The sequence below is a fragment of the Equus przewalskii genome, chromosome 2 (genome assembly GCF_037783145.1).
Source record: "Equus przewalskii isolate Varuska chromosome 2, EquPr2, whole genome shotgun sequence".
In the NCBI taxonomy this organism is placed as follows: domain Eukaryota; kingdom Metazoa; phylum Chordata; class Mammalia; order Perissodactyla; family Equidae; genus Equus; species Equus przewalskii.
In genome coordinates, this window is record NC_091832.1 from 29,324,861 (window position 1) to 29,351,856 (window position 26,996).

Sequence of the window (26,996 nt, forward strand, 5' to 3'; positions counted from 1 at the left end):
AAAGTATACCTGGCCAGGTGGGAAGTAAAAAGGTACAGGAAGCAAGGTAGCTTGCAGGACTGACTTCTCTCTTGGTCTCTCTCATGGGCTCAGTCTGTTTCTTCCTCTTGTGACATCTCTGTTTCTTTTTGCTCCAGTCTCTGTTTTTCTCCGTTCTGCTCTGTATTTTGTCTCTTGTTGATAGCATCTGTTTTTTCAGTTTCTACTTCCTCATAATTTCCATTGGCTTGAACCACTCATGGCTTGTTCTCTCTACCTCGTGGCCTCCTGTCCTCTTCAGCTCCCACTGCTCACTGCTGTATTTTCTTGGATTTCTTAGACCAGATTCCCAGGAGAGACAAATTGATTGTACCAGCTCATCTTTATCTGCCAAAACACATTGTAGGCCACTGCCCAACCTAGGCCTGCAGCTCCCCTGATCAGATGTCCCTTTCTGATCCAGTCAGAATGGAGTAGGCTGCCACTGTCTGCATGAGGCTGATCCCTCAGCAGGCGCTGTGCATAGGGAAGTTTCCTTTAGAAGGGATCCAGGTTGACCGGTGTTCTTAAGGTTTGACCTAACTCTAATCTAACGCTTAGATGTGATACTTTGTAACTCCTCCCCACTTGCCCTGGTTATCCCCTCAAGAGCTATCCAGAGAAGCCTCAGACCCCTGCACATGGCAGCTCTTTAGATAATTGAAGTCACCTATGGTGTCCTCTCTGAGTTTTCTGTTCATTAAGCTAAGTGTCTGTGGTACCTGCCCTGTTCCCCATGATGCCATTTATTACCCCCTTTGGATGCACTGTGTGTCGGTGTGCCTTTCAATGTGTGGTGTCCTGACTTGAACACGATGTGCCAGCTATGGTCCGACCTGAGACTGGTTCAGCAGGACTGTCACCTCTATGCTCTGGACACCAGACTTCTAGTTAGATGGCCTGAGTGCATTAACATTTCCAACAAGTGCCTCACAAATTTGGTTTGGATTGAGTTTGCTTTTAAAACATATCTGTCCTTTTATAAATGAGTTGGCTTTTTGAACGTAAATTTACATTTATGTATTTATGGCTGTTCATTTCATCTTGCTCTTCATGGGCCATTATTCCAGGCCAGGTGTAGAGACTTTAGGTTTAATAGAGACCATAGAGGATCATTCTTAGCACCTGGTAGGAGAGGAATGGATCTATGTCTCAAGACGTTAATGGGGCCTGACTACATCGTCCTCAGCCCACTTTCCCTGTTTCCTCTTAGGCACCATGTCATCAGGTAAGAGCTAAAGATGACAAGGGAGCCCACCGGGGCATGATTGGGCTCCCTTTAGTAGCAATGCCTGTTGAACTAGATGCTCATTGCTGAAGCCCAGCAGAAGAGGAGATGGAGGGTAGGAGAGTCTTAGCCTGTCGGAAGTTTGTTGAGGACTTTCTCTATGCCAGGCCTCCCACTAAGTACCTTAGGTGCGTTGTCACATGTAATTCTGAAGACAGCCCTTTCTAGTAGGTACTTTGATTATTAACTCCGTTTTATAGATGAGGACACTGAAGCTTAGGAAATTTAAGTAATTTGTCCAAGGTTATCTGGTTATGCAACCCATTCTTCTCTTCTCATTCTCTCTTAAGCCCACTCCACTCAGGCTTTGTATCCCCGTCCTCCATGAAAACTGCTTTTGTCAAGGTCACCAGTGACCTTCACATACTAAATCCACTGGTCAGTTGTCATTCTTCATCTCATTGGAACTCTCAGCAGCCTCTGACAGAGTTGATGACTCCCTCTTCTGTGAAAGCCTGTCTTACTTCCGGGATACCCCACTATGGATTTCCTCCTATCTCAGTGTCTGCTCCTCCTCAGCCTACTTTGCTACTTCCAGGCTCAGTGCTTGGACCTCTTCTCTCTGTATCCCCTGATGTCATCTAGTCTCATGGCTTTAAAGGTCATCTCCATGCTGACAATTGCCCTGCTACCTGCTCAGCAGTTCTGCTTGGACATCTAACAGACATCACAAACGAAAACCAATTTCAATGGTTAATAGTAACTCCATCCTTCTGGTTACTCAAGCCAAAGTCCCCAGTCTTGTCTTGTCTCTTCTCTCACACCTCCCATCCAACCCTCAGAAAATCCTATTGGCTGTACCTTCAAAATATGTATGGAATGTCATCTCTTGTCACCACTGCCACAGCCGCCATCCTGTCTCGCCTATGTTACTGTAAGAGTTTCCTAACTGCTGTCCCTACACAGTCTTCTTAGTCAAGCAGCCAGGGCGATCCTGTTAGAAAGTAAGTCAGATCTTGCCACTCCTCTACTCTGAATCCTCCAATGGCTCCCCATTTCTCTGAGAGTCAAAGCCAACACCCAGCATCCTGCCTGGCCTATATGATGAGGCCCTCCAGTCCCTCCTGACCTCCTCTCCTGCTGTTCATCCCCTGGCCTGATTCACTCTCATTGCACAAGCCTCCAACACTCCAGGTACCCTCCCACTTCAGGCCTTTGCACTGCTGTTCCTGCTGCCTGGAACACTCTTCCCATATACTCTCGGGGCTCAGTCCCGCCTCCTTCAAGTTTTTGTTCAAATCTCACCTTCACAGTGGGGGCCACCCTGACCACTCTTTAAAACACTATACCTTCCCTTCCTCCCCTCACCCCTGTCCCCCGGCCACCACCACAGCTTCTATCTGGCTCTGTTTCTTTCTATAGCATTTATCACCTTTTCATATCCTGTATAATTTATTATGTTTAATGTTATCTCTGCCTACTAGATTGTGAGCTCTATGAGGATGAGAGTTTCTGTTTGTGAATGTATTTTTAGCACCAAGAGCAGACTGGCACATAGTGATGTGCTCAGTATTTTGAATTAATGAATATGTAGCACTTATTTGTGGAGGACCTATTCCATGCCAGGTTCTTGGCAGGGCACTGGGGATCTAAAGATGAAGGAGAGTGTCCCTGCCTTCTGTCCCAGGCTTTGTTTTAAACAAGGACACCATTTGCCTGCTCAGCTGTGCCCCAGTCCCTCTGCCTGAGGCCTTGGACCCTTTCAGAATGTTCTTCCATGTGGTTAGACCCATCTGCCCATGATCCCAGGGCTCTCTCTTGAATCATACCCGGTGTTATGCTGCTCCATGATGTTGCCACCCTATTCCTTCTGCCCTTCACTGAGTGGGCACTGGATTTGCATCCACTGTCTGGCGTGTGAAGGAGCTCTTCTTGCTTGGCAACATCCCTGAGCTTGGAAGTAGGCATTCCATCTTCTCACCCTCTCTGACTGGAGTTTGAATTCTGTCTCTACCACTCACCGACTATAATGACCTTGGACAAATCAGGTAGCTTCTCTGAGTCTCGGTTTCCTCACCTGTAAAATAGGACTAATAATAGTACTCAGCTCTTAGGGATGCTATGGAAATTAAATGAAACAAGGCTTGTTTAGCACAGTCCCGGGAATAAATTATCCTTCAATAAATGTCACCTTCTGCTAGTATTATCATTATTGAATTGTTATGGGTTAAGCAAGTCATTTATGAAGCACATTTATAGGGGCACCCAATGAATGATAGTTACCGTCATTGCTACCACCATCACAGCCACCAGAACCAGTCCTTTTAGTGTTCCAGGGGCTCCTTTCTCTGGGATGACCCACTAAATCCATGGTAGCTGCTCTTTGATCTAAGCTTACGCCAATTCGCCTAACCTTCCTGTTTTTTTCCCATTCAGACCTGAAAGAGGACTATGACCAATGGAACAATTTCATTGAAGGCATTGGACCATCGCTTACCCCAGGGGCCCCCCACCATCTCTCCAGCCTGTAGGCACAACTGGCCATTTGTAAAAGGTCACTGAGCTGAGTTCCCATTTGGGGCCTGCCCAGGGACACCTACAGCCTCAAGAAAGTGGTCAACATGACCCTTCTTCATAAATTGAGAGGGTGTAATCACACTGCTGATTGGATAACTGGGTACTTTGATCTTGGACTTGTTGATCTTATACTTATGGTGGGACTTGGTTTGCTTACTGATTGGCAAACTGACTTTCTGGGGCCTGAGCCCTGATGGTGTGGGGAATAAGCAGTGGGGTGGGGCTGGGGGGGACCCAAGCCCCAAGCTGAGCACTGTTAACCCAGCAAGGCTACTCCCGCACCTTGGGCCAGTGTGGCTTCTGCAGCGGAAGAAATGAAGCCAAAGGATGGAGTGAAAATTCCCACCTTCAGGACCTCTAGCCCAACCTGGCACTGTCTCTTCCTACCTCTCAGCCTTCTCCCTTTCCAGGGCCACTTGGTGAGTTCTAAGCACTTTAGGCAACGTTCGAGGATACGGACCACCATCAGATTTTCTGTTTATTTTCAAGCCTTCCCATTGCATGAAACATAGTACTGGGCACTGAGTCAGGACTCAATTATACTTGTGAGCCCATGGAGAGGGGCAGACAGCACTGTCCTCATAGCAGAGAGAGAGAAGCTGAGGTACAGAGGGGTACCTCAGAAGCTCTAGATGTCTTGGGATTTTGCTAAAAATGTATCTTGACAGGAAGCAACACAAGTAGGTTGAGACGAAGAAGGTAGAGTAACAGCGTTGAGTAGCCATTTGAACAGGTCCTCAACACAAGAGGGAGGTAGTTTGGTCAGTTAGAGTTCAGGAAGCCACCCCTGGACAGGTCTGGGAACACTGTGGTCTTGCCTCTTACCTCAGATATCTTGAGCCTCAGCTCGCTCAGAATCAGGGTGCTGTAGTTGTCTGTTTTCTGGCTCTGAGGCCCTAGCCTCAAATTTAAGTCAAGATATAGACTGAATTTCCATTCTGTTCCATTTATACTATGAATGATATTAATACTCATGTTTGCCTAATGATATGTTGGAATATTCTCTCTATTTAATCTGCATTAGAGCAGGATGGGGAGCCATCTGGCAGTAACTTTTCCTTCTGTCTTTCTTTGTTCACTTACCACTTGTGCCTATGTGCAAGAAAAACTTTAAAAGAAAAGGAAGTCTTCCTAGGGATCTAGTTCAAAGCTGTCTGGGAACATCAACCTGAAACAGCCCTCCACACTCCTCTAGGCCTTTCACCTCCATCCAAGTAGGGGACCCCAGAGGAGGCTAGAGCAAAAGGGAAATGCGTCTCTACGCGATGGGTCCAAGGTCAGTGCCACCAAAGCAAGCTGGGACTAGGTCTCCCACCTCTCAGCTCTTCTGTCTGAGGTGAAACATCAGATCCGTTGAGGATGGACCTTGGGAAGACCTGTGAATTCCCGTGAGACCTCGCCTCCGGGGAATCATGAAAGCCCTGGGCTCTAGAGTTCTATAGCTGGTTTTGAGTCCTGCCTCCACCACTACTAACTGGGTAAATTTGAGCAAATTATGTTCTCTTTCCAATCTCCATTCCTGCATTTCTAAAATGGGCATCTGCATTATAATAGTTAGGAGGATTAAGTGAGAGGATGTATAACCCATGGGTTATTTAAAAGTATTTTTCCTACTTTCCAAACGTAGGAGATTTTTCTAGTTGTCTTATAGCAGTTGTTTTCTTGCTTAATGGCTTTTGGTCAGAGAAAATGACCCATATGGTTTTCATCCTGAAAATTGCTTCTTGGCCCAGTGTGTGATCAATTTTATAAATGTTCCATATATGCTTAAAAAGACTGTATGTTCTGAAGTTGTTGGCTTGCTGTTTTACTCAACGACACATTATGGATTTCCTTCTATGAGAGTGCATACAGATCTATAATAGGGCCTTCCCACCCCCAAATGGGGACCAGCGCCCCTCCGCACTCACAGAACCAGTAGATGCCAGCTCTTGTGCCTGGGGCTAGTTCTGCAGATGCTGAGGGGCCAGTTCTGGCAGCATTAGCACGTGAGACCCAGCTTCTACCTTAGACCCATGAATAATGCAGGTGTATTTTTTAAAGATTGGATCCTCCCTAGAAAAAGAAACTGTTCAGAAACTGGATCCATCTCCTCCATTCAGTTCATGTTCTGGTAATGACCTATTTATCCAGCAACATTGGAATAGGTGAATTTTCCATATAGCTGCAAATTATCCTTTAAGCCACAAAATATAATATTGAATATTTTGAGTGGTAATTTACCAAAAAGATAATGCACACATTTTTTAATGTGAATTGACCTCATTTAATTTTTTAGGATGTTTCAGTCAGGATAAACTGATTATATGGCAGTAACAAGCAACCTCAAAAAGCAACAAGTTTATTTCTTGCCTGTGCTACTTGTCCTCTGTCGTTTGGCTAGAGGCTCTGCTTTGTGCCATTTTTATCCTCATTTGGGGACCCAGGCTGGCGGAGCTGGCACTATCAGAAGTGTGCTGCCAGTCACATGGTAGAGCTGGAAGAGAGCATGGTGAAGCACCCACCAGCTCTTGAATCTTCTGCCCAGAAGTGACACTTGTTATTTCTGTGCACATTGCATTGGCCAAAGCAGGTCATCTGGCCATACCTAACATCCCATGCCATCCCAAGAGAGCACAAATATGTGTGACCAGGTCTAATGTCAGAGCAGTGGCACCCTCTGGTCTGGGAAGATGTGGATAGCTGTTTGCTCCTACACCGTGTGGCTCCCGGCAGCCGTCTTCCTAGTTGTTTTAATTGCTTGTCATAGTTTGTGCTGTCTCCCTTGTGGTCAGGCGGCCAGCCTTTACTCTTCATTGCCTTTAATCTGCCAGCCCCTAGCAGCTCTCGCTGTTCGCTTCAAGTTTATAATTTCTGATTAGCCACGTGATTTCCCACTGTCCGAAGTAAAACTAGGCAGGCACTGAAAGACAGCTTGAGGGACTCTGCTGCAACTAAAGTGTGCTGCCTTTAGTGCTTGGACCCTGTAATCCTTCCTGAGACTGCTCAGAAGGGGTATCATAAGGCCTTTGGTCCTTCATCCTGGCTTTTGGTTAGCTTCCAGGGAATCGAAAAATACCAGATAAATGGCCTTTAGGTAAACAGGGTGGCCCAGCATATTGATAGCATGTCCTGATAAATTGCATTCTAGTGAATCCTTTCCAAAAGCAAAGAAGATGTCTTGGGTTTCTTTTGCATCTTCTTGTTCCCCATCCTATTATAGGACTGTACCGTGGAGGCCTCCTAGTGGTGTGTTGTGAAGTTTCTGAGCATGGGATGGTGCGTCAGTTAGGAAGGAAGGTAAGTAAATACAGGAAGGAATGAGATTCTCCGTCCCTCCCACTTCCTGGACGTGTCAGGGTGAGACTGGCTGGGTTCTTGCTATGCCCCCAGCACGGACCCCAAGCCCCTTTCCAGTGTGTGTCCTGACACAGCTGTCCCAGTTGCCCTTCCTCAAGAAGACTACTGGGCTCTTGAAATGTCAATTGATGGACTCCAACTCTGTGTCTTGGCCTTGTAGGGGCCTTTATCTGCCCCCTTTTCTTCTAGGGCCTGACTTATCTCTGGGCCTGCAAGGTAACGGAGGAACAGGACAGGCCATACTCTATACTCAGGACCCATCCTCATTTCCTAATGAGCTTCCTAGCTCACTTCCTGTCCCATCACAGCCAGATGCAGAGGCCAAGTGTCCCTGGCCATGACTGCATGGCCAAATGATGACAGTGATAACCACTGTGGTAGCCAACATTTTGGGGGCCCTTACTGTGTGTCAGGGACTATGCTCAGTGCTTTATATGCATCATCTCATCTGCTTCTCACCCCGTGAGATCAGGTGGAATTAGCCTCATTTTATGTACAAGGAAACAGAGCCTTAGAGAAGCGATTTGATAAAGCTCTCACAGCAAGAATTTGGCAAAGCTGGCGCTTAGGCATAAAAATCTGAGCTCTCGATCACTGGGCTGTACTGCCTAATATACATACTTGGTTTTCCCCTTCCACTGCTCTTTCAGCTGTCGGGGTATGAGGGATGAAATTTCATCACAGATTGAATCATAATGTCAAACTCTCCAGCAATTTCTGTATGATGTGCATTGAGATTCGGTGACATCCTCAGCACTGTTGAGAAATGGGTTGGGGGAAAGGACCGCGCCTCACTGACTGGGCCAGGTGCTCTGTGGATTTGATAGATGAGGAAAGCAGTTCAGGGATTAAGAACGTCGTCTTTGGAAATCAGACAACTCCAACACTGTTAGCCCTGTGACTTTGTGCTAATTTATCAACTTCTGTGAGCTTCAGTTTTCTCATTTATAAAATGGGCGGTCTAATAGTATTTACCTCTTAGGGTTATTGTAATAATTAAATGAAATAATGCCTGTAAAGTGCTCATCACAGTGTCTGTACTATCCTAAGGGTGTAATAAAGATTAGCTATCACTATGTGGTTTATTGGGTTCTCCTTACATACCTGTAAGGTTAGGTATAATTTGCCCTTGTACTGAATGGACACGGATGGTCTTGGTCTAAATTCTTATTCCAGCTTCTCCAGTTTCACGGTTACCTCCCTCACAGAAGCCTGCTAACTGCCACTCAACTGCTGCCGTTGTGTGAGGCTGGAACTAGAATAAGGGAGACAGTTTTTCCCCTCTCTTTGCTCTGATTTCCCTGCTCCTCACATCAAAAATCAAGATCCGCACCATCGTTCCAGCTTTGCAGGCTCTCTTCACCACCAGGAAGAGTCTACATGTTTAGGTTCTGGTTTGGGTTTTAATTTCACGCCTGATCATCCAAACGCACACGTCTGTGCACCAAATGGAAACCGAAGGTCCTGACGTGTTAAACGGGAGAATCGGAGATGTCCGTGTAGAGGTTGGGCGAAGGGAAGAGGACCTGGGGATGGGGAGTTTGTAGTAGAGACTAGTTGTGTTCATTTTTGTCTGCTGCCTTTGAGGTGGGAGTGAGGGGTTAAAGTACCCTGTGACCTCGGGAGAAGCTCCTCAGGGCTGAGGGCGGCCTGCGAATGACCTCTGCACAGCTCTCTCCCTCACTGCCCTGTCCGGTTTCCCACTAGGTCCTCTTGTTTCTTCCCTCTTGGTGATTCTCACACCCAGCCTGTTCTTTCCATTTCCATCAACTCACCCCTAGAATAATTTTTACGATCTCTCAGACTCTAATCTTTCTTTCCCCTGCTTTCTGCTGCCAGATCTGCCTAAAATACCACTTTGGTATCAAAGTACCTGCCTAGCAAGGTGATCTAATGGAAGAAGGACCAAACATTGTCTGGAGCCCTGGGTTCTTGTCTCAGCTCTCTCACTCTCTCTTGCTCTGTGACCTCCTGTGTATGCTATTCCTCTCATGACTTCAGTTTCTCTGTCTATAAATTGGAATGTTGGGGGCGGGATTGAATTGGCTGATCCCTAAGGCCCCTTCGGTGCTGGCATTTCCCGTCTCGTTCACTGAGTGGTCAATCTAAGGCCTCCCTTTTTTCTGTAGAATTGCGTTTCTCCCACTCATTCTGTCTGGTCTTGCCCTGCCTCCCCGTCCTCTGCTTCTTACCATGCACTCTTCTTTTTCCGCAGTCTCCTGAACGTGCCCAGCCACTCCCCAAACAAACATGCCTGCCGTTTCTCATGATATTTTCTTGCTTGCAGGGCCTTCCCAACTTCCTTTCTAAATATCCAAATACTACTAATCCTTTAGGCCCATTTCTAGTTCCACCTCTTCTACGAAAGCCTTCTTGATTAGATTCAATGAACATTTGATCTCTTGGCCTCTTGCTCCCCAAGAGAAATACATTCTATGCCATATTTAGTATTGCACTTTATTGCATTGTTCCAGGAGCGGGACCCATCTGTTGGAAGGGAAAAGCAGCCTCCTGTTGACTGACATGGGGAGCAGGGATCACTGTCCCCTCCCTCCGACCCCTCCCCGTCAGCAGGCTTCTTGTTCCCCAGCCAGACTTGGGAACAGCTGGTGTTCGCCCAGCCCTCTGATGTCTCCAGCTGCCCCTGCTTCCTTTTCTTTTGGTTTTTCCACATCCCAGCTGTGGGGCCCAGGGCAGAGCCCGCAACAGTGCAGCCAAGGGCAGCTGGAGTGAACTGAGATACGTGGACATGTAGCATTTGAGAGGTGGAAGGAGGGCAGAACCGAGCACGAATCACACCAGTGTTGAAAATGAGGGAAAGCAGTTTGCCAGCTAATTTTTCCCATCTTGCTTTCATCTAAAAAAAGAAGCTGCTCAGAAATACAGTCCTCTTCAGCCTGCTAAGCCAGATGGTCCCTAGATGCTCAGCCTGCCAAGTGTGCATGTATAATTATTCATCTTCGTGGAATCACACCCGGGTCTGAATCCAGACACTGACACATTTTTGCCATTTGATCTGGAGCCAGTGAACCCTCCCGAGCCTTTCTTTTTCTGTAAAATGGGGTCACTAATGTCTGCTTTGCCCACCTCAGGATTTTTTGGAGGGAAAGGGTTTCAATGTAAGAGTGCTTTGCTATTACAAAGCACTAGACAAATATATGTTGCTATTAATAATAAAAGTGCCATATTTTGTTTTTGCCATAGTGTGCTGCTACTTAACGAGCACCTTTCTGTGCTAGATACTGAGTGTTTTACGTACGTTGTATCATTTAATCCCAACAACATTCCTGTAAGGTAGTGCATGTTATCCTCACACACAGATGAGGAAAGTGAGGTTCAGAAAGACTTGCTGGCCTAGCCACGGTCACCCAGCGTGTAAGTGCTGGAGCCAGGATTTGAACCTAAACTGTTGGGTTCCAAAATCAGTGCTCTTATTTCCTGTTCTTTCCTATCTCACAAAAAGAAAGTGGTACTTTACCTTACATAGGCTAAAATAACCCACAATTTGATCTCTAGTAAATGCCCTAAGCAGTTATATCATACAAAGAGTCATTTTTGTTCAAGACCTGACTGAATCCTGATTGAGTTTACCTTGAATTGTTTTTCTAGCAGTAGATTCAGGCTGGTTCCATCCATCCTTCCATCCATCCATGAACCTCATCTAAAGTTAACAGTTCAGGGAACAAACCGTTAGTACCTTACTCTATAAACCATGGAGCCAACGAGCTGGGAGAAACATTTTTAAAAGTCTCTAACCCACATATTGTAGATTAGTGATTCTCAGCTCTGGATCCACATCAGACTCACTCTGGAACTATATAAAAATGCAGATGCCCTGGCCACATCTCCAGAGACCCAGAGAAGCTGATTCAGAAGGTGTAGGGTGGGGCCAGGTAGGGGTGTGTGTGTGTGTGTGTGTGTGTGTGTGTGTGTGTGTTTTAGAAGCTCCAGGGGCTGATACACAGCCAAGTTTGAGATCCCTTGCTATGGTTTAACACTGTTAGCCTATTTTCTCTTTTATGGAACAAGAGTAATTACTAGCTGAAAATATAGAATCATTAAATTAGAATTGAAAGAGCCTTTAAGACTTTTGGTCCTTGAGGAAAACAAAACTCAGAGAAGTTCAGCATGTAGCTGGCAGACTTGAATTAAAATCCAAGTCTTCTGCCTTCCAGGCTAGTGCTTTAGATACATCCTTGGGTGCCAGGGTTTTGTTGGATTATTAAGAAAATCTGAAAGAAAGAAAGAAAGAGAGAGGGAGAGAAAGAAAGAGAGAGCAAGGAAGGAAGGAAGGGAAGAAGGGAGGGAGGGAGGGAGGAAAGAAGGAAGGAAGAATCCTCTAGACTCACTCACTGTGACAACCGTGACTCTAGCAACCACACGTTGGAGTTTGTGTGAAGGGAAGGAGCCTAGGCTGGAAGGCCTGTGAGAATCCACTTGGATGGCTGTTCTCACGCGTGTTCGTTCATTGTACAGGCACTTAATGAGGCCTGTACTGTGCTGGCCCCGTCCTCATGGAACTGACTCCAGAGGGCAAGGAAGGCACATCCACAGGCCCTGTGTGATGAGTTCTGTAATCGGGGATGTGTAAGGCTCAGAAGTGGCACAGGGTGACCAGTTCAACGTCAGCAGAGGAGGAAGACTAAAAAGGCTTCATACTGTATCATATACTTGACCTTGGTATTTGTATTAGTTATCTATTGCTGCATAATAAATTACCCCAAAATTCAACAGGTTAGAACAAACATTCTATCACACTTTATGGCTCAGGAATTCTTGAGTGGTTTCGCTGAGTGGTTCTGGGTTAAGGCCTCATGAGGTTACAGTCAAGACATCATCTAGGATTGCTGATATCTGAAGTCTTGACTAGGTCTGGAGGATCCACTTCCAAGTTGGCCCACTCACATGGCTGTTGGCAGGAGGCCTGAGTTCGTCATCGTGTGGAGCTCTCTATAAGACTGCTGCTCAGGACACGGCAGCTGGCTTCTTCCAAAGCAAATGACCCAAGAGAGTAAGATGGAGCTGGAATGTCTTTTATGACTCATCTTTGGAAGTCATACTCCATCATATCCACAATATCATATTATTACAGGTCAGGCCTATTCAGTGTGGGAGGGGACTATCTAGGGGTATGCATACCAGGAGGTGGGAGTTTTGAAGGGGTCATCTTGGAGTCTGGTTACCATGGTATTGAAGATGAATGGAGTTGTCCAGATGGATGAGGGAGAAGAAAGGCCTTCCAGGCAGAGGAAATAACATGCAAAGGCACAGAAATGTAAATAGCAGGGCTTAGCATTTTCAGGACATTGTAACTTTGGAGAAAATAGGGAGAGAGGAGAGCTTACTGAAGAAATCAGAGAGTGCCTTCTATACCAAGTGAAGGAGTTAGGCCTTTATCATGTAGGCCAGTGGTTTTCAAGTGTTTCTGCAGATTGGAATCACGTGAGGAGATTTTAACACTTCCAATGCCAAAGCTACACCCGTATCTGTCAAATAGGACTCTCTAGCAGTGGACCTGGACATCAGTGGTTTGAAAAGTTTCTCAGGTGATTCCAGTATGGAGCCAAGGTTGAGCGCCCGTGCTGCAGGCAACATGAAGTAAGTGAAAAGCTCAGAGTCATGTCATCAGATTTCTATGTCTGTGATGGGAAGTGCAGTTTGCCTTCTCTACAAATTAAATATTAGAACTAGAAAGGCTCCATCATCTGTACTCACCCCCTCACTCAAGTATTAGATATTTTGTCATCTCTACTACCAAAAATTAAGCAGAAATAGCTAATCGTGAGCAGCCCCAAGTAAGTTCCCAGCATCCTAAATTGCCTGTTATTTATAAACTTCCAAAGCTAATGTTGATGCCAACATTCTTATATTAGCATAATTGTTCTTGAGGGTTTTTTTTTCCCACTTAACACTGTTTCGTATATCCATTTCTCTATTTCTGCGTGGTCCTCACATCCACCAGTCTGAGGAAGTAGGGTATAAAGGTTAGGGGCATGGCCTTCCTTCTGAGTCAGATGGACCTCTGGATTTGAGTCCTGATGTCCTCACTTATTAACTTGTTGGGTGACTTAACTTCTCAGGGCTTCAGCTAACTCATCTTAAAAATGGCAGTAATACCTACCTCGAAGATGGATGCTTGAGGATGTTAAATGAGATCGTGCCTGTCAAGACCTCTGCTGAGTGCCTGGCAAGCAGTTAGTCCTCAGTAAATGTTTGTTAGTATTCAGCATTCCAAAAGGCATTTTAATATTCTGTTGCATCAACGCCCCCCGCCCCCATTCCCTGGGTTTGCTTAACAGTTCTCTCTGTTGCCAGGGTGTTTGAGCCATTTCTAGTTGTTTTAAGCTATAATATTGTACATTTCTTTGTATAAATTGTTGGGGTGTTTTTCTGAACATTATTTCTCTTATTTTTTAAGTGTAGGAACTGAAGATTGGAGAGGTGAAGTAACTAGTCAAACAAAGGTCATGCTGCGTGTTAGTGGCAGAGCAGGGACTGGGGCCCAGGGCCCAGATACCCTGAGTCTTCACCTTGTGTTCTTTCCACCCTGCCACCCAGCTCCCATCCTCCCTGGAGACTTGAAGACTGGCCCTTCTTGGCTTCTCTTCTCCAGGATGAATGATTCAGATCTCCTGTTGTGTCGTCTGACATCTCCTATCCCACCCTTTCGTCATCCTGGAGGTCCCTCATCAATCCAGTATAATTGGAGCAGCATCCCTCCTGGTCCCCTGGGGAGCAGGAGCAGACGATGACTAATGCTTTGGAGACGTGGACCCATCTCCTGGCGCCTCTGGATCTCTGCTGGTTGATTTCGTACAGTCATATGGGGATGGGCACCCTGTCTGACTCAGACCTACCCCTCTGTCCTACCTGGAAAGCTGTCTGATTTCATCAAATCCATCTTCCCAGAAAAATAGAGCTTACAGGGACCAGGGAGATCATTCTCTGTTATTTAAAAAATGAGGAAACTGAGGCTCGGTGATGCAGGTTGATCAGGCAGATCTGGGACTGGGACCCAAGCCTCCTGACTCCCATTGTGGTGTTAGGGAGAAGGCACTGGAGGCAGGCAGGCCTGGGTATGAATCCCAACTGTGTGAACTTGGGCAAGTGAGTTAAATGATGCTCAATTTCCTCTTCTGTAAAATGGCGATACCCAGCTCAGGGATGTTATAAGGATTAAATGAGATAACTAATGTAGAGCATGGAGCACTGTGCTCAATGAATGCTAGTTATTCAGTAGAGCACAGTGGGTAAGACTTTGGGCTCGGGGGTCAGAGAAACTGTTCAAATCCTAGACACCCACTTATGAGCTGTGTGACCTTGGACGACAGTTAGCAAGAGCTAAAACTTATTGAATTTACTTGTTCCAGGCATTATGCCATGTGCCTTAGAGATATTATTGTAAGTAACTTTCCCACTTTTCCCTGCCTTTTATGAGCTGGGACTCATCAGTATCCTGATTTTTTTGAATGAAGACACTAAGGCATGGATCAGTTTTGTCATTTTACTTCACCATTCCGTATTTTCTGATTATTCTCCAGTCTAAATTCTTTTCTGCCAAACACACCCATCTTCTCTCTCTCAATGCAGGAGAATTTTCTCCTTTTGAGCTTTAGAACAGGCCATCGTCTCTTAAATACCCCCTGGCCTCTTCTCTTCACCAAGTTCTGTCCCTCCGCTCTGTTCCAGCGTTTCTGCTGACTCTCCTCCTCTAAGATACCCACCCTGCAAGCCTTGCATAAGCTGCTCCAGCATCTTCTCTCTCCTGTCTGCTGTCAGCTCCTGGATCTATTCCTCAGGTTTGTTAGGTTCACTTTTCTTGGTATGAATCTCCTCTCCAGGTCCTCTTTTGCACCCTGGTTCCCCCTTAACACAAAGGACTTCCCGAAGGACAAGTGTCCCTGGCCAATTCAATTCAACCATCATCATTCCTGCCTTTGTCACTGCTGGGCCAGGTGTTGGGTACTGTCCTGACCATTAAGCCAGGCTGACATACCACTCACCCCTGCTCCATAATAATGAAACTCAGATTTCACACTGAAACATGTCAGTCTGAAAACATGAGTGTCGGCAAAGATATAGGGCATCAAGAACACTCCTACCCTTCAGGGCGGACAGCAGTAAGTCAATGCAATCACATGGGAAATATCTCATAGAGCTGAAGATGCACAAACGCTACACTCAACCATCTACTCCTAAGCATGTACCTGAAGAAACCCTTGCTCATGTGTGCAAGGAAATACAGACAAAAATGTCTCTTACAGGGGCCGGCCCCATGGCCGAGTGGTTAAGTTGGCACACTCCGCTTTGGTGGCCCAGGGTTCTGATCCTGGGCATGGACGTGGCACCACTCATTAGGCCACATTGAGGCGATGTCCCACATGCCACAACTGGAAGGACCCACAACTGAAATATACAACTATGTACTGGGGGGATTTGGGGAGGAAAAAAGATCTCATAGCATATAAATGTTTCTTCATGACAAAAGTTATTGTTTCCTAAAAAACTGCAAGTCTTAAAAAATAATGAAAATATTGAATTTTTCTTTCTACAAATAAATTTTAATTCACGCTAAAACGAGGCTTTGAAAGCCCTGAGGGATCTTTCCTCCACACTCAGCCTCTCGGCGTTTTCGCTCTTCTTAGAGCATGTCCCTCTCTTCTCAGGTGAGGAGGCACCAAAGGCAGCCCTGGGTCTGGGAGGTGGGAGGAGTGAGGCCCAGAAGAAAGGACCCTTTTCCAAGGAGGAGATGTGTATAATGAGCTGAAAAAAAACCATTAAGGATTGTTTTGAATTTTTTTTCTTGAGGCCCCCAAATTTAAATTACCTTTGTGGGAACTCTTTGGGATTTTTTTAAAAAACCCTGAAAGTAAAATATATCCTTTCATTGTTTCCCTTCCCCTCCAGATGATGTTTGAAAGAGAATATGAAGAAATCCAGAAAAAATATTTTTTTTGCGTATTTCTTCACATTTTTATTAGAAAAATAGTATATGAGCATTTAAGTAAAACTTTGAAATTTTAAGTTGTACTTATTTTTTGAGGAAGTACTAAGTCATAAGGTTCAAAATGATACACAATGTTTTCCTCCCATCACTGTACCTTATCTCCCTAGTGTTAGCAATTTCTTGTGTGTCTCTTGCATTAATTTTGTATACATGAGCAAATATGAAAATATTGAATTTTTTAAAGTCACATTTTATTACAATTTTTTTGTTGTGGCAAAATATGCCTAACATAAAATTACCATTTTAACCATTTTTTAGTGTACAGTGCTGTGGTATAAAGTACATTCAGGTTGTTGTTCAACCTAAAAAATCACGTTTCTTAATGAGTTTAAATATCTAGATGGGGGGCCGGCCCCGTGGCCAAGTGGTTAAGTTCATGCACTCCGCTGCAGGCGGCCCAGTGTTTTGTTGGTTCGAATCCTGGGCACAGACATGGCACTGCTCATCAAACCAAGCTGAGGCAGCATCCCACATGCCACAACTAGAAGGACCCACAACGAAGAATATAGAACTATGTCCGGGCGGCTTTGGGGAGAAAAAGGAATAAAATAAAATCTTAAAAAAAAAAACTAGATGGTAAAACCTAGTAAATTTGGAAACTCCTATGTTGTTAACAAAACATTAAAAAACCAGTGTTTTACTTTATCCTAGTGTTTAATTGCCTCTTTTTTTCTTGTTGACATAAAAGATATGTGCTCTTATTTTTTTTTTTTTCTTTTCCTTTTTCTCCCCAAAGCCCCCCGGTACATAGTTGTCTATTTTAGTTGTGGGTCCTTCTAGTTGTGGCACGTGGGACGCTGTCTCAGCATGGCCGGATGAGCAGTGCCATGCCCGCGCCCAGGATTCAAACCGGCAAAACCCTGGGCCGCTGAAGTGGAGTGCGCAAACTTAACCACTCAGCCGCGGGGCTGGCCCCTATTTTTTTTCTTTCTAATCCTCGTGCTTCTGTTTTTTCCAACTTTTTATTATGAAAAATTTCAAACATAACGAAAAGCTAAAATAATAGTACAAGGAACACCTATAAATCCACCAATTTGATTCAATGATTTGGGTACTCTAATTCATGTGGTTTATAAAATGTCACCTTCATGGGTCTCTTGGGTTAATTCTCCTTTCCTGTGTCCCATTCAGGTCCATTTCTTTCTAGAATGCCTTTTTCATTTTGCTTGAGTATGCATACTTTTTTGTAAGGATGTGTAAGAAGGAAACTTGGAATCCTTATAGAACCCCAGACGTCTATGCTAATTTGACTGGGGAGTGAATTCTAGGTACAAATTCATTTTTTCCCTCAGAATTTTGAAGACCTCACTCCTTTGTCTTCCAGCATGCAGTATGGTTGGTAAGAGATCTGTTGTCAGTCTAAGTCTTGGTCCTTTATTTTTGGAAACTCTGGAGGCTAACCTTTATCTTTGTGTGTGAATAATGCTGCGATGAACATGGGGTGCATACGTCTCTTTGTATTGCTAATTTCATGTTCTTTGGATAAATACCCAGTAGTGGGATAGCTGGATCATATGGTAGTTCTATTTTTAATTTTTTGAGAAATCTCCATACTGTTTTCCATAGTGACTGCACTAGTTTGTGTTCCCACCAGCAGTGTATGAGGGTTCCCTTTTCTCTACATCCTCTCCAACAATCTCCAACATTTGTTGTTTTTTGTCTTGTTAATTATAGCCATTCTGATGGGTGTGTGGTGATATCTCATTGTAGTTTTGATTTGCATTTCCCTAATAATTAGTGATGTTGAACATCTTTTCATGTGCCTGTTGGCCATCTGTATATCTTTGGAAAAAATATCTGTTCATATCCTCTGCCCATTTTTTGATCGGATTTTTTATTTTTTTGTTGTTGAGTTGTATGAGTTCTTTATGTATTTTGGAAATTAACCCCTTGTCGGATATATGATTGGCAAATATTTTCTCCAAGTTGGTGGGTTGTCTTTTCATTTTGCTCATGGTTTCCTTTGCTTTGCAGGTTTTTTAGTCTGATGTAGTCCTATTTGTTTATTTTTTCTTTTTTCTGTCAGTTGTAACTGAGTAGACGTGGTATTTGAAAAAACGCTGCTAAAACCAATGTCAAAGAGTGTACTACCTATATCTTCTTCTAGGAGTTTTATGGTTTCAGGTCTTACATTCAAGTCTAATCCTTTTTTCTTTTTTTTTGGAGGAAGATTAGCCCTGAGCTAACGTCTGCTGCCAGTCCTCCTCTTTTTGCTGAGGAAGACTGGCCCTGAGCTAACATCCATGCCCATCTTCCTCTACTTTATATGTGGGATGCCTACCACAGCATGGCTTGCCAAACAGTGCCATGTCTGCACCCGGGATCCGAACCGGGGAACCCCAGGCTGCCAGCGGGAACGTGCGAACTCAACCACTGAGCCACCCAGCCGGCCCCAAGTCTAGTCCATTTTGAGTTAGTTTTTGTGCATGGTGTAGGATAATGGTCTCCTTTCATTCTTTTGCATGTGGCTGTCCAGTTTTCCCAACACCTTTTGTTGAAGAGACTTTCCTTTCTCCACCGTATGTTCTTGGCTCCTTTGTCGAAGGTTATCTGTCCATAGATGTGTGATTTTATTTCTGGGCCTGTGGTTCTGTTCCATTGATCTGTGTGTCTGTTTCTGTGCCGGCACCAGATATACTTCTCTTTTTGATGGAAAGATATTTATGAATAAAGAACTTGGTTGATTAGTATAGATAGATAGCTGATGTAGGTTTCCTCTGAACTGTGTGAGGTTTTTTTTTTTTTGAGGACGATTAGCCCTGGGCTAACATCTGCCAATCCTCCACTTTTGCTGAGGAAGACTGGCCCTGAGCTAACATCCGTGTCCATCTTCCTCTACTTTATATGTAGGACACCTGCCACTGCATGGCTTGCCAAGCAGTGCGTAGGTCTGCACCTGGGATCTGAACTGGCAAACCCTGGCTTGCTGAAGCAGAACATGCAAACTTAACCACTGTGCCACCGGGCTGGCCCCTGAAGTGTGTCAGTTTTTCTTTCACAGAAGATCTCTTTCCTGAGCAGGAGGTCTGAATGTGGGCTCTGATTAGTGGGCAGGGCTTGTCAATAGCAGGCTTCCCTTTAGGCAATCTTGGGATCCCCATAAGTGCCAAAATAAGGAGTGGAACAATGTGTTAGGGGTCTGTTAGTTGCCACTGACAGAAAAAAGACTTGATCTAGCTTAAGCAAAAAGAATTTATTGGCTTAAGAAGTCGGAAGGGGGGTTGCTGACTGTCTGCCTGGTGGCAAGATGGCTGCCAGTAGCCCCAGATTCGCATCATCTTTATAGTCCACAATCCCCAAGGAAGATCTTAGAGATGTTCTCTCCCAGGGACCATATATTAGACCTCATGGAAGGAGGCTGTCTCTGCTTGGATTCTGTACTCTCCTCTTGGAACCAGTCACTGTGGACAGGAGATGGGACTGAAACTGGCCAGGCCTGAGCCATGGCCCATCTCTTACGCCCGGGGCAGGCATGACACTGTGACTGACTGTTTACCAGAACCATGTGTGATGGCAGAAGGGCAGGCAGCCTCCCAAATGGCAGAATTCCAGGTGAACAGACCACCCATATCCTCATAAAGATTCTAGGGCAGTTCATTCCCAGATGGAGCTGCCTCTTTCTTTCCCTTCTGGGACCTCTGGCTTTTTCACTCAGGAACCCTCCCTAAGATCTTTCACTTTGTTTAGAAAGTACTTCCAATACCTTTAGCAGATTTTAAAACAGCTGTTCAACCATGGATGCATTGACACAGCACTGTCCATATGAGGACATTTACCCTAAAAACCCAATCATTACCTTTATAACTTTTTGGCTATCAAGTGGTACCTGCAAAGCAGACATCTTCACTTCCACTCTGAGCCCGACTCAATACCCACTCTCACCTCTGGAAATCAGGAATGATCTGCAGTGGAGAGAGAGTCAGACATGGGAGAAATCAGGAATGGAGTAAAGGTCAATGGTGGAATGAAAGCCAGGGGTTGGGTGAGTGTCAGAGAGAAAGTAAGGGTTGGATATGGCTTTCTTAAGCTACTTGGTAATCTTTTTAATGGTAATTTAATATTTTGACTCAGTTTATGTCTCCCACGTCAAAATGTCCCCTGTATCAAACTGGCTTTGCCAAACTGCCCTGCTTTGAGGCACAGTTGAAGTGAGACTCAGATGGCTGACTCCCAGGCCAATAATCTTATCAAATAGGGCACAGTCTCCAGGCAGAGTGGGCCCAGGCCCAGGCAGGGCACATTCCAGGCCCAGACTCTGCCCTCGTTTGTCTCCCATGGGTCACTGCCTGAGCAGTTGGCCTGAGCAGATGCTCCACCCATCCTTTGTCTCCCTCCCCAACCCTCCTGGGTTGCAGATTAGGAAGGTGGGTGTGGGCTAGCTGGCTTCTTCCACCCCCCAGCTCCCACTCCCAGCCCCTGCCGCTTAGTCTCTCCAGCCTCTTTGTCTTTGATAAATAAAGCTGAGGCCCAGAGGATGCCTTCACCTTCCTGCTCCACTCAGTTCAAAATTCTGGAGCTGCAGCGCCTGTAAGACACCCTCTAAACTGCTTTGGGTGGGTGGGAAGGAGATAGGCCACAGCCCCTGGCTCCCTGGACCCATGTGAAAACAGAGCGATTGCCTGCCCAGGGAGCAGTCCCTCCTCACTTTAGGGTCTCAGCCTTGAGTTGCTATTTTTATTTGTTTTTTGTTTTGATTTCTCTTCATTTTTCTTCCCCTTTGTGTTTTCCCACACTCTCATTCTTTGAGTAAGAGGTGCTGTCTTAGTCAGCTCAGGCTGCCGTAACAGAATACCGTAAACTAGGCAGCTTAAATAACAGACATTTCTTGCTCACAGTGCTGCAGGCTGGAGGTCCAAGATCAAGGTGCCAGCTCATTGGGTTCCTGGTGAGGCCCCTCTTCCTGCCTTGTAGACCGCTGCCTTCTTGCTGTGTCCTCACATGGCAGAGAGAATGAACTCTCTTTCTTCCTCTTCCTATAAAACCACTAATTCCATCATGAGGGCCCCACGCTCACGACCCATCTAAACCTAATTACCTCCCAAAGGCACCATTTCCAAATACCATCACACATGGAGTTAGGGCTCCAACATATGGATTTTGTGGAAAACAAAAATTCAGTCCATAATAGATGCTTGTAGAAATTTTTGAAAAATACAAAAAAGTAAAACAGAAGAAAGGCACAATCTATCCTACTATCTAAAAGTAGTGTTAGAAACTTCTAGCATATTTCCTTCAAGTAATTCTCAACACCTACTTTAAAAATATATATATCATACATAAAACTTTGACTCTTATAAGTATTTTCTCATACTGAACAATCTTCATAAACATTTTATAACATTTATGTATTCACCATTTTAAGTGACTAAATAATATTTTATTCTATACCTGTACCATAATTTATGTAAGCAATCTCCTAATGTTGGACATCGAGGTTATTTTTACTGTTTTACTGTAAAAATTAACATTCCTGTACTGTGTCTTGACTATGGTGGGGGTCCCACAAATCTACATGTGATAAAATTGCATAGAACTTAAATACACACAAATGAGTGCACCTAAATAGTGAAATCTGAATAAGATGTGTGGATTGTATGAATGTCGGTTCCTTGATTATGATTATAAAAGATATTGTTGTATATTGTATATTGTAACAATACAAGATATTATTATTATAGACTGAATGTCTGTATCCCCTCAAAATTCAGATGTTGAAGCCTAATCCCCAATGTGATGGTATTTGGAGGTGGGGCCTTCAGGAGGTGATTAGGTCATGAGGGTGGAGCCCTCATGAATGGCATTAGTGCCCTTATGAAAGGGACCCCAGAGAGTTCACTTGCTCCTTCTGCCGTGTGAAGACACAGCAAGAAGATGGCCATCTATGAACCAGGAAAGAAGCTCTCACCAGACATGTAATCTGCTGATACTTGATCTTGTAATTCCCAGCCTCCAGAAATGTGAGAAATAAATGTTTGTTTTTTAAACCACCCAGTCTATGGTATTTTTGTTATTTCAGCCCAAACAGGTTAAGACAGTTGCCACTGAGGAAAACTGGGTGAAGGGTGAATAATATGGAAGCTCTTCATATTATTTCTTACAACTGCATATTAACCTAAAAATTAACTCAAAATAAAAAGTTTTTTAAAGATCCACTATAGTAGACATTTCTTATACATTTATGTGTACATCTCAACTTCTAATTATTTCCCTTGAGTAGATTCATATGAGAGAAAATACTTAAAAGAAAATTCAGGAAAAAATAAGAGCTCTTGATCTCAGCACATTGGGGGTTACTGGCCATCACCCAAGAAGCCTTGTGAGCATAGAAAACTGGTATGTATGTCAGCAGAGGAAGAAGGGTTAGCTGTACTCACAGACTGTTGTACAAATCCAGAATGCCAGCTCACTAACTGACAGTGAGAAATGTACGTGGAGAGGACCATACTCCCATCCCTTGGCTAGAGCTTTTTCTCCCTGTCAGCCCTCCATTGGCAGAGCCACCTTATAATCAGAAGACTGATTGGCGATAGGGATGCAGTCAGAGCAAGGGGGAGTAGGTGACATTATCCCAATGTTAAAGCCATCAGGCTAAGGCCTGCTGCACACGTCTCCGTAGCAGGGCTAAACCACCCACCAGGGACAGACAGATGGGTTCTCGGGCCAGGGCACCTTTCCCTTAGCAGTGCTTGAATGGGGACAGCCTATATTTGCTTTTGTAACTCTCCACGTCTGTGCTCCCAAGGTTTGCTAACCCCTGTTCCAATCAGCACACTGTTTCTTTAGGTGTATAAATATATTCTAGCGAGTTACAGCCAGATGTTGTTGGCTCGGGAGCCCATCCATCTCATTAAGGTACTTGTCCTTCACCCCTGCTTCAGTGGACCTCTGGAAGGCTCCTATTCCCCCTGAGATTGCACGCAAAGTTTTGAGTATATGGTCAAATGTGCATTTTTCTGGAGAGAGAGTTTGTTGTGTTTATCATATTTTCAGAAATGGACATCACTTGAATAGTGAGCATCACGTGGCCTCCACGTTCCAGGCCTTGTCCTGAGGGTTTTACATACAATAGCTCAGTTAATCCACACTGAGGTCAAGAAACTTGCTCCCAGTTATCAGTTTGGGCAAGTTAAAGAACTGCTGCTTTACAGTGACTTGGTAAATCTCTCCTCTGCTACGGTGGATGTCTGTGCTACAGGGAAGTCTTATTCCCCCCACCCCACCTCTTACTGTCCTAAATGAAGAAAAAAGTTATTGGCTACAAGTGCCCACAGGATCCATGCCAAGTGAAGCTGTGGGATGGTTTTGTTGATTCTTCGGAGAGATTGGGCGCCGCTGTCTGTCCCAGTTTCTCTAGTTACCTGCTTTACTTTCTCATTCACAGGTCCCTGTGTGCACTCAAATTAGATGCGGAACTGGCACCTCGTGTCTGCAGCTCATCCGCTTTGACAGCCTGGATGCCATCTTCTCCTATAAATGCCCTTTCTTCCAAAGCAGGCCTGCTGTCTGTTACTCTCTCTTTTACTCCATCAGAGTCTAGAACCTTCAGGTTCTCTAGAGGATCACTGGGTGCTTTTTATCAAAAGTGGTGTGCATTTCCATCAGCTTTGCAATGGAGAGTCAGAAAACGGGTTATTCAACGTTCATGTATTCACTGAACAGTCATTAGTTTTCCACACACTGTTCTAGGCATTAGGGATGTGAATGAAAATCTTTGCCCTCCTGAGCCTCGCTTTTAGGGGAAGAAAACAGACCATAAACAAATAAAGATCTAGTTGGTCAGATGCTTTGAAGTGCTGAGAAGAGAAACAAAACAGGGGCGGAGCATAGAGCCTGGGATGAGGCATCACGTCAGATGATCAGGGAAGGCTTCTGAGAAGTGACAAGTGAGCAGAGACCTCTGTGGTGGAGTGGAGAGAGCATGGGTTTTGAGGTCAGGCAAGCCTAAGTTCACATCCTGGTTCTGTACTTTTCATTGTGTGGCCTTGGGCTAGACCCCTACCCTGAGCTTTAGTTTCTCCATTTACAGCATGTAGATAAAAGTACCTGCTTTGTGAGGATGTTGTGAGGTTGGAACAAAATAATACATATATAAAATGTCTGGCACCAAATACATAAATGGGAAACACTGTCGTAGCTGTTGCTAGATTATCCTGAGGGGCCATCCGGTCCAATTTCCCCTTCTTTTTGGAGGGTCTTTCCTGGATCCTGAGTCCAGTGCCAAGATGGGATCTAAACCTTCTCTAGTGATAATTTAGATGAAAGCCACTCTGCAGCAATTCGAACACTGCTCTCTGCAAAGAGAGGCTTTTTGTTTTAAGAAGGACTCCTCGTATTTCTCTCTTCTCCCTGTCTCATGGGGTGTAGTCTTCAATCCAGTTCACTGATTGCAAAAACCTGGATTGATTCAACACACTTGATCTATTTTCATCTCTCTACCACTTGCTTAAAACAAGGAGCTCATTGCTATTCTGCCCACGGCTGCATCTAAATCATAACTGGGCTGGGAGTTGAACGCATTTTTCTCTCTTCTGCTAAACACCATTTTTATCTCTGCCGAGCCCACAAGTCCTCAGACGACGGTGTCTGCTTTACCGTCCACGTGTAGCCCTAGAGGAGTACACAGGTGTTGAGGACCCCTCCGTAGCTCAGAGTGAGCTTCCCTCCCCATGCGTGACCTGTGTGTCTCCTGCTGAAAATTCTACACCTGGAGCTAGCCAAAGCCACCTTCCAAGCTGTCACCAGTTCCTCCTCCTGTTTTCACCAGCCTTCAGTCCTTGGTGGGGGTGGGGGGCTTTGTGAGTCTTCACGTCTCCTGTTTCTCCCGCAAAATCTTGAATCTAAGCACCCTCTGGCCCCATGTCTCTCCTTTTTTGACCTTTGTTATAAGAGGTAGAAAATTAGCAAAGTGAGGGATTCAAGGAACTCCAAAAAGCAGTTTCATAAACATGAATTAAAAGAGACTCTTGACTCCTAAAAAGAATGATGTCATGCTCTAAATTCAGCCTGAAACTCATGCTTCTTCGTCTCTAATCTTCTCCTGTTCAAGCCTTAATTGCTCCCATCTTCTCCTTCCCATGAGAAGGGTCAGCATTATAATCATCATTTTACAGACAATCCAGTCAGCCCCGTCGGGGAGGGAGTCGGTGACTTGGTCCAGATTAGGATGCAAGGCTCCCCTGAGGACAGCCCGGAGCCTGCGGTGTCCCTCAACTGCCTCATTATTTTAATCCTTATGAATCTTTTCTTTTCACTTAGCCTCCATGCACTTGTGATAAGAAATCCTTGCCCCCGCCATCGCAGACACCAGGTATAAGGAAAGCCACTAGGAAAAAGAATAAGTGCCTCATTCTGCTGTTGGGAAGACTGAGGATAACTGGGAAAACAAAGGGCGAAGGCCCCAGAGAGAGTCAGGAAGACAGGACAGAGCCTCAGAGCCAGCCTCTGCCTCTCAGCCGGAGCCGTTCGGAAACAGCACTAGGAAGGAAAGGGTTTTCCAGCAGTGGAGGTGGTTGGCAGCGAGCCAACTACAAGAATGGCAAGAAAACAGTTCTGAAGCAAGTCAGCCTCTGTTCCATCCTGATTCTGCTATTTACTAACCATGTCACCCTGGACAAGTGACTTTGCCTTTCTGAGACTCAGTTTCCTCATCTGTAAAATGGGAATCATAATATTTCTACCTTGTAGGGATGTTGTAAGGATTGTATGAGATGCTACATTAAAAAATGCCTAGCACAGTGTGCAATAAACAGTAGCTGTAATTATTAAATGCCCACCGTGTGCTAAGCACTATGCCAGTCCCTGGAAATACTTACATGAATAAGGCCAATTTGAGGAGTTTATTGTCTTGTGGACAGGACAGGACATTTACCACACAGCGTGCTGGGAGTGGAGCTGTCTATAGCCTGGAGTAGACTTCCCTGTCTCTAGGTGCAGCTAACTGTGTGAGAACAGAGACTGAACCCATGACCTCAGTAATGGAACATAAAATAATAATAATAATAATAGCAGATAGTGACTGGCCATTTCCAGGGAGACAGTGTGAAATGTCACCATAGACAGCGATTTCATTTTATCCCCTGCAAAGCCTTATAAGATTTGGTGATGAGTAACTGAAGAACTGAGTGTGGCTTTTCTGGGGGCTTAATAAAAGTCATGGTCCCTAGGGCCCTAAGCATACCAACGTCTACTGCAATAAAGGCCAGCATGTTAGGACTGGCACATACCTGGTGGGGGTGGAATAAGTAGCAAAATGGCCGAAGGGGGATTTGGGAAGAGGCTGCTGGTCAGAACCTGGTGCATCTATCTAGTGAGCATAACATTCATATGAGGTCAAGGAATTTAGGCAAATGCCTTTCTATGGGTTTGTGTGGAAGTGAAACCCTGTCCCCGGCCCTTCCCTCAATGGGCTACAGGGCAGTGGCAGGAGAGGTGGGAATGATATGACAGACAGCAGTTTGCCCTGTTGCTGGGCCAGTGACCTCTGCCCACACGTGAAGCTCCACCTGAGGGCGTGCAGGCACGGGTTCTGACTTGAGGCCTTGTCACCCTGCTTCGTGTTTGCCATATCTCTTTTATCTTTCCCCTCCCGGGCATATGATACTTTACAGGGAATAAATTCTTTTTAGCCCGGATACCCACAGATTCTGTAACAGCCTTGTGAAGCAGGTACCTGTCACTTCTTAGAAAACTGAGGCTCCGAGAAGGTAAATGACACATCCAAGATCAAGTAGCTAGAAAGTGAAATCCCAAGACTGGAACCCAGCTTTTCTGGCTCTGAGCCCAGTGCTTCCACTGTTCTAGATGCTTCCCTCCCTGGGACTGAGGATT

The 26,996-nt window shown here is 45.1% G+C and overlaps 1 protein-coding gene across 24 annotated transcripts in view; it reads left to right on the top strand.

Annotated features, from left to right (window-relative positions):
• The window catches only part of PAFAH2 (platelet activating factor acetylhydrolase 2), a 39,857-nt gene extending 23,043 nt beyond the window's left edge, over positions 1-16,814 (top strand). For 12 of the 24 annotated variants that reach the window (XM_008529054.2, XM_070610648.1, XM_070610637.1 and 9 more), the window contains one exon: positions 3,683-8,238. In XM_008529054.2, the coding sequence (XP_008527276.2) occupies positions 3,683-3,777 (95 nt within the window). In that variant the 3' untranslated portion in view covers positions 3,778-8,238. Of the gene's footprint in view, positions 1-3,682; positions 8,239-12,659; positions 12,761-13,580 lie in introns of those variants that run through there. The other 12 variants (XR_011537529.1, XR_011537530.1, XR_011537528.1 and 9 more) reach the window with 3 other exon arrangements.
• Positions 16,815-26,996: the final 10,182 nt, after the last annotated feature.